The sequence below is a fragment of the Poeciliopsis prolifica genome, unplaced genomic scaffold (assembly GCF_027474105.1).
Source record: "Poeciliopsis prolifica strain line A6 unplaced genomic scaffold, Auburn_PproV2 SCAFFOLD001, whole genome shotgun sequence".
Classification (NCBI taxonomy): domain Eukaryota; kingdom Metazoa; phylum Chordata; class Actinopteri; order Cyprinodontiformes; family Poeciliidae; genus Poeciliopsis; species Poeciliopsis prolifica.
In genome coordinates this window covers 10,147,672-10,159,988 of record NW_026562376.1, presented here as the reverse complement: position 1 = coordinate 10,159,988, position 12,317 = coordinate 10,147,672, and the positions used below count along the sequence as shown (strand labels likewise).

The window sequence follows — 12,317 nt, the reverse complement described above, 5'->3', positions numbered from 1 at the left end:
TTTCTGCTCCATGTTTTTTCTTCCACAGATTTTTGAAATAAATACCTGCATACAACACTCGGTCAACAACCTTTAGCAATGACTTTCAGTGAGGTACTCTCATTGTGGACAGACTCAACGGTTCTACAGGATAACTGTTAAGACCTTTCCATTTTATCATAGCATAACATTTTTATATTAAGGATTACCATAAATATATGACATCTCTCATTCTGTATTCACACAAATGCATAAGTGAATTTTGCTGTTAGAATTAAAGAAACAACAAAATACATTTACCGTTCAGTGATTTTGTCATCATTTGAGATGCTAATTAAAGGAGTGATTGGCATGAGTAAAAAGTTCAAATACTGGGAAAGTTTAGCCACCATTTAATATTTGTCTTTGTATACTACAAGACAAGAGGAAAGATGCTAAAATGTGCAAAACCCAAGTAAAAGGTTCTTTAGTATGTTTTGTTTCAAATTTATGGCATTTTGCTTTAAAATACCTCATACAACACATAGCATTTTCATTCACACCAAAATAACAGAATATTAAATATTGTTGTATATTGGCCTTACCCACACTGTGTATTCTGGAGTAGATGAGTGACAGTCCTGAGCCAGAATATAAGAGCAGGTTCCAGGGAAGAAGAAGTAGATCCCATCAAATGTTTCAAAGTGATGCTGACCCCACGACCTGCAGATCCCATCTCTGGTCTGGCCTTGGTTAGGTACTAGCAAGACAACGGTTTAATTAATTTGGAAATCGTTCTTGTAAGAGGAAGGATTTTTTTGTCCTTTTTTTTTTTTTTTTTTTTTTTTACTAAACTGAGAGGGCAAACATCATCTGATCTTGGTTATCATATTTCATCATTTTGCATTTAATTAAACTTATCAGTTGAAAACGAATACCTGAATTTTGTAAAAGCCCTTTGTTGCTGGAAAATCCCCATGGCTTGCTTTGCCAAAATGCTGCTCAAGACCCTTCCCATAATCTGAGAGCATGGATGGCGGTTACAGTGATTCACATCCTGTAATTTTATCAGTGAGTGGTATTTTGGGCACTCATTTGTGTCTCAATCAGAAACGCTTCCTAAGTATGTTAACTATTTTAACCTTGACAATTATATTTAAACAAAACTTGCATTTTTCTTTAACTTTTTTGTCAAACATCGAAGTGTCTTCATAGATCACAACAGAACTTAGTTAATTTTAGCACCAACTGCATCCCTACACGTTTCACACTTTTGTATGCTCAAATTTCCAGGCTTCTCATTGTTTTCTCATTGTTTTTTTATCCAATGTTTGAAGCCTAAATTCAAAAGGCTCTTGGCAGGTATTTGGTAAGTCGTGAGACTTTAAATCTCAATGTATAGCTGGGTGGACGCACGATTTTCAATGAACTCAGTTAGAAATACAGTCTTGAATTTAGTTCTTCAAATTGAAAAAAGAATATTTACTTGGATATCTGGATGGATGCCTACAGGTCAGAACCAGAAATTACATTCAAATTTAAAGGCTACAAACTTTGTCACCCTTGACTTAGCAACTAAACCTCATAGCTATTGGTCATATCTTTTATGCAGATCTTTTTGAGTGGGTGTGTTTGAACATGGTTTGGAATTATGACAAGAAATAATAATACCAACAGACTAAGAAACCTCTACTAAATGCAACGGTTAAGTGTTTAGATCATTAATGTTCGAAAGAGTCTCATCGCAGCTGTCATAAAGTCTGAATCTGTTAGGAAGGCATTTCCAAGACAGACACGAACATGAGCTGACATAAGAGGAAGATATGAATGTGTGAAGATGCGAGTGAATGACTTACTGATCTGGCAGCGGTCTCCCAATGCCTGAAACTGAGAACAGTCACACACATTGTCCTCCTGACACCAACCTCCATTAAGGCAGCCACAATATTCTGAGACAGACAGAAAGACAAACTGAAATTCTTTCCTCACAGAGTTTTATGTTCTGTAAACGTAGGGTGAATTTCTAGATCGTATCTACCTGAAGATTCATCTCTGGCTGTATAGTTGTGCAAAACGTTGCGTGACAGTGAGCTTTCTGGCAACAATGGCCTATATGTCTTGGGGGGGAAAAAAACAACATACAAAAGACATTTAGATCATTTCCTGTAAAAATTCTCATACATTAACAGCCTCACTGACTCTGTGCTACACCAGTTGTGTATCTGCTGCTTTAAGTTAAAAGTTGTATCAGACTGAGTGGGTGAAATGTGTGCGTGTTTGTGACTGTGTCCAGTTGGTTACAAAGACGGCTTTGTGCCTGATGAGGTGTTATGCGCATGAGGGTGCCCTGACCTCCTCTGGTTCTCTTAGGTGTAGTGTACAAACCTCCTCCCCAAGGAGATCCCGTTTCCTCCGAAGTGCATTAGCCCTCCTGTGCACACACAAACATGCACATTAGTGGATAGAAACAGTCAGAGGGGAGACTTAAGTGCACTTTACACCACTTGAATCCAGTCTCCAAACTGCTTCACTCAAGCCTTCCACACAAAAAAATGCAAGTTCACATTCAATCAGGTTCTGTCACACACATTGTCTTGGTTGAAAGCATGCATTTATCATGGAGTTCCTATGGCTTTGGGTGGGAATCATTTGTGGAAAAAAAAACCCACAACAAAACATTTCCACATCTTTCATTTACCTCTGTGATCTTCCCTCTGCCACTGAAAGTCGGCTCTGACCTCCTAAATAAAATGACACAACATCAGTATTAGAGTTTTAAATCTTAAAAAGTGAGGCTCCTTTTTAAAAACAAACTTATTTTCATAGGCTGACATGTGTGCAAGACAAATCAGTTTTGAGTTTTGCAATAAAAAATGTTACAATAAAGGTTAAAAGATTTAAGGCAATCTTTTAATTTCAGCAATACATTCCGTCTGACAGGAAGCTACAGCAGTAACAACAATGCTTTGGAGTGACCCAATCCCTATGTTGACTTTAATTTGACAAGGATCTGAAGAGGGAGAAAACGATCAGTTTGATGGCAAGGAGACCTTCAAACCTCACACTGGAGCAATCAGACGAGAGAACAGCATTTATAAAAATAACCAAAGTACTTGTTTGTTGTAAAGCCAACGTATGTTTTCCATTGATTATTTAAAATTTTAAAGCAAAATAATTACTGACATGGAATTTATCCATATTAATTAAAGCATGGATAAATTTAATTTCAGTTAATTAAAATTTGACTGAAATTGATTAATAATAATTGATAATACAGTTGTGTGCATTATTTCATTTTTTTGACAGATGCCTTATCATTTCCTTTCAGAAACAAATTTGACTGGATGAAATAAATCTAAATTTGTGGAAGAAAGTTAAGGAAGCTGTTTTTTTATATGACAAGTATAAAAAAAACAAGTCACTTCTAATTGAGTTAATTTCATGTTAAAGTGACAGGCAAAGTATTGCCGTTTAAAAAGAAACTTGAAACTAAAATCATTTCTCGAATGGAATAAAAAATGACAATGTGCAGTGTTGGGTGATGACATTCTGGATAAGCAAAACTCTAACTTACCCTCAAGTAACAGCAAGTGGGAGACTGAAAACGAAAGAAGAAGAAATCCTTTCACTGTCCACTTTACGTTCATCTCAGAGGTCGAAAGGAAGTCCCACCGAAACGTTAACGGTGCATCTCAGCTGTCCCAAGAGGAAAGGGTTTAGGATATCTGGAAGAAGGAAGCGGGATGAAACCCAGCTGCACCTGCAAAGCCACCTGGAGGAGACGAAAGCCCCTCCTGGGGAGGATGACGAGCGGTTTGTCCACACCCGTGTGCACAGGTGAGCCTGCAGTGAGCGCTGTGTTACACCAACACCCCCATTCTGACTGCACGGGTCAGCTTTCTCATACTGTGATTTAGGGAGGGAAATTGTGGAGGAGGCCTTTGTGACTGTGATACTCTGACCAAGAGCATTAGTTTCCCTATATTGAGCAGAGGACAAACGCTAAATAACCAACTACATGTCATATTTTGGTATATCATGATTGAAATGACCTCATAAGAGCAGAGCAAATACTCGGTTACTAACAGTGTTGGCATTACACTGTCAACACTGTGAGATTTCTCTTTGATTTGAAGAAAATTATTTCAGTTTCCATAATAATGTATTTATTTTTGAATTATGAATGAGTCTATTAATCTAGCTAGTATGTTGTAAGACATTTCTAACCAGTCTAACTTTCATTTACAGGTACATCGAGTAGCACATTTTGAAAATGTATTTGTTTTTGTACTTTTATTCAAGAAGCAAAAAAATAGAAAAAAGATTGCACATAGCATCAATTTATTTATTTGTTTATTTATTTATTTATTATTTATTGTTACACCTAATAGAGGATGAAACCAAGAATTCAGTTTTCTACAATATTGGTCTAGTCTATGAAAACAATCTATACACGCCGTTTGTGGCTATTGTATTAATTACTGCATCAATGCAGCTTGGCATGGTGATGCTTTTAAGAGTAAGCAGCAAGATAGATGGAGGCAGATTGAGGCCAGTAAATGTTTTGTAGCCATTATATGACTGATGAAGATCAAGATACATCTGCCTTCATTAAAGGGTGTATTTCCTTAAAGTAAGAAAATATTATTTTTTCCCATTTTGACAAATGGTTGTCAATGTGACATCATAAGATGAGTGACTAAAGATTTAGTTCTTCTATGTTTAGCTTATCTTTAGCCTACCAAAGTAGGCTACCAGAGTATGCTAAAGATACATGTGTTTAATCTAGTTATAGTATTCTTTCATATACCATCACCATTATCATATAATTTTCTTGCTTTCAAAATAATATCAAGTTATAGTGATTCTATGTATGAATTAGCTTTCTTTTTAAACATTGTTTGTGAGGTTTTAATTCTTAATTCTTTACTTTATTTTGTGTTAAAAGTTTGAAATATTGGTAGTTTGGGATAGTTGTGTTTTATTGTCAATTTTTACCGTTTTCAACTGCTTACTTTTATGAGATGCTAACATAAAAAGTAACATATAAAAATCTAATGTCTGTATTCATCCTAAAATACTTTATATGAAATGTGGTCACAACTTTCACAAATAATTTGACATGAATGTACACAGAACAGAACTGTGAGTGAATGCTTAATACCCATCTAAAATATAACAAGAAAATGTTGAAGGAAAACAAATATATGTAACTCGTCATTTCAATGTATAGTTCACCAAAAGTTTAGATTAGATTATCAAATTATTCAAAATTAAGCTAAGACATCTATAGAGCCCATACAGAAGAATGCACCTTAAATGTAAGCTGGAACATTTTCTTTATTATGTTATAGCTGTGTCAACTCTTCTTGCCTAATGAGGTAAGAAGGTAAGAAGGTGTTACTTTGTCAAACATTCATTGAAGAACTTTAAATTGTCTCCCTCTACTGGTGGATTTTGTGTGTTAGTGCAGTGAACATAAAACAGATGTAACATAATGTTTTATCTTTTTGTTTTATTGCACATTATATAGTTATGTATTTTTTAAGTAATCTTTAAGATGAAGCATAAAAAAGTAACTCTAAAAATCTTACAATCAATTATTTTAACATATATGTTTAAACAAAAATATTTACATGGTTAGTATAGTTGGGAAGATAAATAAAAGGAAGGATGGTAAATAAGCCTAAAATGAATCGTTGATTTTCCTGCATACTGGTTTATTTCTTGTTGGAAAGTAATGAGTTGACTTCATCCTCTGATTTAAGGCTGTGCCACTGGGCTATTGGGCGACGTGGGTTGGCCAGCATGTCTGACCAGTGGCACAGTTCAGTCCCAGTGCTGTTACCGCCCAGAAGCAATTTTCCAATGGCATCGTTCTTCCCAATCTTATCATAGTCCAGCACAGTCACTGCTATTTGCACCTTCTGCAAAGAAAGTTTATGCAGAAGAATTATATGCTGAACATTATTCACGTCTATGTATCCCCAAATACCGCTTTAGCGTACCTCTATTTGTTCGAATGGCACTTCAAAGCTGAATGACTCATTGTAATAAGGGTTCAAAGTGTTTTTCTTTATAGTAGTTTTCTTTTTCTTCAGTCGTTTGCCATTCTGCATTAAGTGGATCTTCACATATGGGTCTGCAAGAGAGAACAGGGGTGTTTTATGTTAAAGCAGCAGACCAAAAGCTTGGCACCCGTTCTGTAACTCTATCAATGAAAAGCAACATTAGTTGTAGTGATTCCTTATTTAAGATCCAAGTGGTATGAACTGACCCATATCAGCTACTTTAAATGTTAAAACATTTTAGTGATGGGAATCTAAGATGAACTCAAAGTTCCTAAAAAGTCAGGAAGAGTTTGGAATTTTTATTTTGTTATTTTCCAAGTCTGGGTAAATACGATAAAAAGTTTTTAGGCTTTATTTTTTCTTTATCCCAATGTGCAAAACATAAAAATCTGGATTTCTTACGAAGAAAAGGCTTTTAACATGAATTTATGTTTAGATTTTGACGTTTATTTTTGTTCAGCCACATCACAACTTGAATTGTGGTTCACCTTATTAATTCATTGATTTTTGTGTTATTTTTGTATAAAGACAAGTTCAGCAAGGAAAAGTAATCTCATTACCTATATCCTGTGGATTATTTCATTTCTGGATTTCAATTGGACCCAAAAGTTTGAATTTCAACAGGTTCTAGATGCTAAACAAATCACAGAACTTCCTATTTTCTGAGACTTTTGTAAAGGAGAGGCATCATTATTCATTAGTAATTAACGGAAAGCATTTACTGTTAATTGCAGTTTTAAAATGCAAAATTTGCATGAACTCTGCAGATAGGCTCACCTGATAATCCACCCACATCCATTTTTTTCAGGTTCTTGGCCTCGAGGACAACCACAGTCAGTTTCCCTGCAGTTGGAACAAACCTCAAGGACAAACATATGTCTCCAAGCCGCTCGCTCTGATTCACAAACATGAAGATCAAGTTGGAAGAATGTCAGATAATGGATATTTTATGATATTTTAATATAATGGTCGTAGGTATCTGCTTTAGAACAGCTGGACTCCAAATAATTTAAATTAGCATAATTTTGTCTGATTAGGGTTAACCTAACCCTGCTCTAACAGAAATGATTTCTTTTAAAAAAGATTTTTCCCTAACAGGTCATTTTTAAAACCCTCAGGCTTTTCATTATGCATAATTTCAAGATCCAAGTGCAATGATCTCTGTAAAGTTATCTTCCCACCTCTTCCTTCTCAGCCTTCTGCAGATCTCTCCACTCCTGCAGAGACTGGCTGAAGTCTATACTGCTCATCGGTATCTTTATTGCCCCAATTGCGTCGTGCTTTGAGAATCGGTCGAAGTCATACACAGTCATCACAAGGGTTTTTCCGCCCAAGTCCGTATATGGTACCTTCACAGGAGAGCAAAAATTCACATTGCTATAGTGCTGTGAAAAAAGTATCAACCTCCTTTTCTTCTATTTTTTTTTTTTTTTTTTTGTTGCATTTAAATGTTTCAGATCATAAAACAAATTTCAATGTCTGATGTGTCTTTTTGGTTGAATTATGATGGCTCAAAATTTTAAATTTCTCCATGGTGATGTAAAAACCTCCCTGTTATTACTTGATAGTGATTGTTGCTGGCAAGGTGGGCAACTTTTTTTTCCCCAAAGGCTCACATTGGTTTGGATTGCTTTACTTACTTCATAAAATTCTTATTTAAAATTTCCATCTTGAATTTATTCAGGTCATATGTTACTGATACCAACATTTGTGAAATGATCTGAAAAATGATGTCTGATAAAAAAAAAATAAAAAAAAAACATAAGTAGACTATGTCAGCACTATTATTATCAAACCAGCCCTTTTAAATAGGCTGCCTATTCGAATGTTTTACCTTAAATGTGAAGGTTTCATTGAAATGTGGTTCCAGCGTCTTCCTGTGGACCTTAGTTTCAAACTTTTTCTTCTTGTCTGGGAGCAGGTAGAGTTTAACATAAGGGTCAGAGCTGCCTCCCACATCCATTGCAGGAAGCTCTGATGCCTCCAGGAGGCCGACCACTAGCTGGAGCGTGAACACAGAGGATGGCAGCAGGATGAAGACACAGCTGATAACCAGTTGGAAGATTGAACAGCTGCAGAAACTCACCGAATTTTCGGTGAAGTTGTAGTCTAATGTGAAGTGAAGTCGGCCGAGCTTCTCCTCGGGCATGAGTTCCTTGCGCTCATGTTTTGAAATCTCTGTTTCTTTGACTGTTTCATCTCTTGTGGGCTGCAGACAGACAGACACAGATTCAACATAAGTGCTGAATATGCATTTAAACATGCCTTTTCTTTAACATGGAAACGGACTAGTTTGTGCTATTTTTCTGCATTAAGCAATGTAACAGTAGACATTTGTTGTTCAGATAAGGCAGTCATCTCCTTCAAAGCAACTTTCATCACTTCACCTTAACTTTACATTTAACATGAGCGATGGGCAGCATGTCCATTAGTCTTAGAGTGCACTGACAGTTTAACTCGTCCTGGGTGACCCAGACGTCAGGGCTATGATACATTACAAGGACAATGTGTCTGCATGAGGTGACTGTCCGTGAATGTGTTTGTTGTGCGCTGGCTTACCTCATTGTGACCGCCATCCATTTCAGTGTCAAAACCTCCCTTGATTTTCTCTTTTCCTTTCTTCTTGTCCTTTTCTTTGTCCTTGTCCTTCTTTGTAAAGCATTTTTTCCAGATGCAAAGAACACATGACAGCACCATGCACAAACTGACGATGCAAAGGGCAGCTGCAGCCCAGGATGGCTCTACAGAATCACAAACATAAAATGTATGGGAGAAAATAATAAAGCATTTGCATCTGGTCCAGTTTAGTAACATTACCTTCTTAACAGGTAAAAATGTGTAAAAAATTTCTAATTAGACATCCCTGGACACCCTGGTTAACTTAACAAAAATAAAGTTTGGATTACAGGACTTATGAATGTTCCTCCCACAGTGCTAAATTTTGCAGACGACTTGACACTTTTTAAAAAATCTTTTGATAACTCATTACCATGAGATTTTGGGGTAATACATTTGTAGAATGTTTTATGACAATTGTAGATCAGTTTAGATATTTTCTTTGGTGAATTTGAGAAAAGGTAAATTTTTCTGATTTTCTGCATCTTGATTATTGCGAAATGTGTCTATTCTTGCTGAGTAAAATATTTTATTAGCTTGTAGTAAATAATTTACAATCTCTCTATAAGTTGTTCTGAGTTTTGAAAAAATTGAATGTATCTAAAATAAAATTCCTATTCACAATGATGCTCTGAAAGTAGAAAAAAAATGTTCATTATCATGTTTTCTGCACCCAGAGAACTTTAGAATGTTTCTAAACAGCATTTATCTATGACTTTGTATTTATATAACACATGGCCTTTATGGAGGAAGCAGTAAACACCATTAATTGATAATGGGTCTCCAAGGCACTCCTTGTCTCAAGTGACTATATTGATCATGGTGGCATAATGTTTTCTCATGCTGTGCTGCCTCAGCGCCTGAAGGTCACGCACATTAAAACAGATTTCCAGTGTTCGCCTCTCCACTCTAAGATTTCCCCGGGCTCCCTCAATCTTTTCACTTTGTCACCACTTTATTTGCTCATAGCTACATTAAAATAACCACAAAAGGAGTCGTAATGGTTTAAATCCCTAAGCAAGCTTTTTCAAAAATTACATCTGAGGTAATTTTCTTTTGAAGAAACACATATCAAATAAGGTGCTTTAATTACCCCAATTTACACTTGAATAATCAATATAAGGCTGTTTGAAAATATCATTGCAGCACCTCTGACGTTATGTAATTCTTGGCCTTAAGCACATCGTACTTGTTTTTGGTCTGTTTCACTGACTGCTTTACATTGTCATTTAAGCCTGGTGAAGTCACAGGAACAATTGGAGTAATTCTTTTTTCCAAGATCTTTCCAAAAAATTTGTCATCTTGATAGACTTTTTTTCAGAAAGGGTGTAGATCCTCTACACTGATATTGACAGAGCCTAAACCTAATATTAAAGCTGTGGTGTAGATAAATACGGATCTCCTGTAATTTGTATGCAAAAACAGCAACAAGCCCTCTTCCCTCCTGCCATATACCCAGACAGACATTCATATGTATTTTTATCATTATTATAAGATAGGAGAGTATGTTTTAATTATTTACTTATTTTTGTTATTCTTAGTTTTAATGTCAATATTTTTATTACTTTCTTCCCTGGGTTTCACATTTATATGTCTATAATTTATATACTCTCTGCTGTCTCCCACCTACCTTTAATATTAAGCTGCATTATAAAAATTAATAAAATTCTACTATGGCTTCTGATTTATTTGTGGCTCCAATCTACCTTCCCCTTTGAAAGCTTCCAGGATGTCCTACTAAAACTGTTGCAAAATCCAGGCATTTACTTCCTCCAATATCGTGTATTTAAGTAGTATATTAAATATTTAACATATTGGAGCAAAAGCAATGATCACTAGTCCTTTTCACAAGTGCTGACATACAACAATAGTTTTGAAATACGACTGTGATCCAAAGGAAATCCATTCCACTCACTGTGGATGCTCCGCAGCTCATTCATGAATTTATTGGCACCGTGGCTTCCAGTTTGGTTTTTGCCCGGTGTAGTTGCTGCATTTGGGATCTTAGTGGGGCTGAATGAGGTACTTGGTGCAGCTTGTCGATTCATTATCGGTCGCAGTGACAGATCAGGGACTTCACTGTCAGAAAAATGAAAACAGTGCAAAAAAAAAAAAAAAAGGCTCAGCACCAATCTGCAACATCACCTTTCAAACAAGGCAGAGACTGCCACAGCTATAAATCTCATAAAGTGTGTAGTGTTATGTAACATAATTTGAAGAGCCCTTCAGCGCAGACGGTGTGATCACCGACAGATTCCTTAGTGTTGATCAAATATTTGATGTAATAACGTGCTTATAAATGGAGTATAGACACCAGTGTCAAATAACTTCTCTTGTTTCTGCTGGCATTGCAAAAACACTCAAACACAGGATATGAAAGCTGCTGTCTTTGCCAAAGCTGCTGAAATGCAGTTAAAGAGGTACAGCTGGGCGGGGGGGCTGGTGAAGGGTGGTAGGGAGTGTGTGAAGCACCACGTGTGGATCTCCGCTGTTCCACGCTCAGCTGCCAGAGGTCAGAGTCATGTGCCAAGGTCACGCCAGTGCAATAAGTGCTGCCAAAACTTGACTCCTGAGCACAGGAAATGTTTTGGGTTGTTATTTTCAATTCTGCAGACATCACAGATATTGAGTATCTGGGGCTGAATCAGCACATCCATGCAGACACTTATCTCACTTTCAAAGGATTTTTTTGAGCTTCAAGTCAGTAATGAGGGTTGATAAATGCTACTTATATCTTAGACTAACTAAACTGCATCTTTTATAATGATGAAATTGATTATCTGTGTAAGTTCTGCCAAAAAAAAATAAAATAAAAATAACTACACCTTTTTATATGCCTGATTTAACTGCACTACTTCATTGTAGCAAAGATTGCAACATACTGTACCTATAAAACAATTTTTTTTTCTTAATCTTAAAAATCTGCTGTTGAATCTGAAATCACACATATAGTCTTTGTCATTTTTATCAATTTTTTTAAACATATTCACATTTTTGGTGCAGGCCTGCTTACATCTCATTTATGTGGTTTGTTACATGCACTTTTTTGTAAATCTATACATTTTCTGAAATTGTTACAATGGCTTTCTAATGATATAATGAAAAAAAAATATTGAATCCATACCTGTGGTAAAAGATGTCCAAATTTCAGATTTTTCTGTTCCTTCAATATTTGAAGAGGTTGAGGGAAGTTGAAGAACTCAGAGAAGCAAAAAGAAATGTTCTGATGTGTGGATCAGTTCGCTGCCCTGGAGTTCTACATCGTACTAGTCTTCAGACATCAACCAAAGCAGAGCAGGTGTGTGTAGCTGGATCAAGAGGCAACAACGGGGAGGGTGGGGCATGATAGGGTTGAGGGTGTGTGTTTATTTGAGGATGTGTGGATGTGAGAGATCGTGAGTGTTCTTTTGTGGTGAATATGTTTTTTTCCTGTCCAATCAGGTCTCGTGAGAGATGCGGTGTGCATTCCTGCCGCCCCACCTCTCGAGACCTCTTGTCCCATCCCTACAGGTCACCCTCACCGGGCTTCTGATGCATATTCATTAGAGTAGTGACACTGCTTTTTAAAGCTCGTTAGCATACTGAGAGTTCAGCAGTGGAGGGCATTTACATTCAGCGTGGACAGCTGTGCGTGTTCGTGTGTATGTGTACATCCAGTAGAAGCTGCAGAAC

The 12,317-nt window shown here is 36.4% G+C and overlaps 2 protein-coding genes across 3 annotated transcripts in view; both read right to left on the bottom strand.

Moving 5' to 3' along the window:
- Window positions 1-3,677, bottom strand: part of otogl (otogelin-like) — a 29,488-nt gene extending 25,811 nt beyond the window's left edge. For both annotated transcript variants that reach the window (XM_055041336.1, XM_055041344.1), the window contains exons 1-6: window positions 3,533-3,677; window positions 2,657-2,699; window positions 2,344-2,389; window positions 1,997-2,075; window positions 1,815-1,907; window positions 564-718 (exon numbers count right to left, since the gene is read on the bottom strand). In XM_055041336.1, the coding sequence (XP_054897311.1) occupies window positions 564-718; window positions 1,815-1,907; window positions 1,997-2,075; window positions 2,344-2,389; window positions 2,657-2,699; window positions 3,533-3,605 (489 nt within the window). In that variant the 5' untranslated portion in view covers window positions 3,606-3,677. The remainder of the gene's footprint in view (window positions 1-563; window positions 719-1,814; window positions 1,908-1,996; window positions 2,076-2,343; window positions 2,390-2,656; window positions 2,700-3,532) is intronic.
- A 1,870-nt stretch (window positions 3,678-5,547) lies between these two features.
- Window positions 5,548-11,919, bottom strand: syt1b (synaptotagmin Ib). Its single transcript, XM_055033061.1, has 10 exons — window positions 11,770-11,919; window positions 11,118-11,214; window positions 10,561-10,724; window positions 8,589-8,770; window positions 8,116-8,238; window positions 7,864-8,031; window positions 7,211-7,378; window positions 6,807-6,924; window positions 5,967-6,100; window positions 5,548-5,885 (listed from the first exon to the last, which is right to left on the bottom strand). Exons 3-10 carry the CDS (start codon window positions 10,691-10,693, stop codon window positions 5,679-5,681), a joined length of 1,233 nt encoding a protein of 410 aa, XP_054889036.1. The 5' UTR covers window positions 10,694-10,724; window positions 11,118-11,214; window positions 11,770-11,919; the 3' UTR covers window positions 5,548-5,678.
- Between the last annotated feature and the right edge of the window lie 398 nt (window positions 11,920-12,317).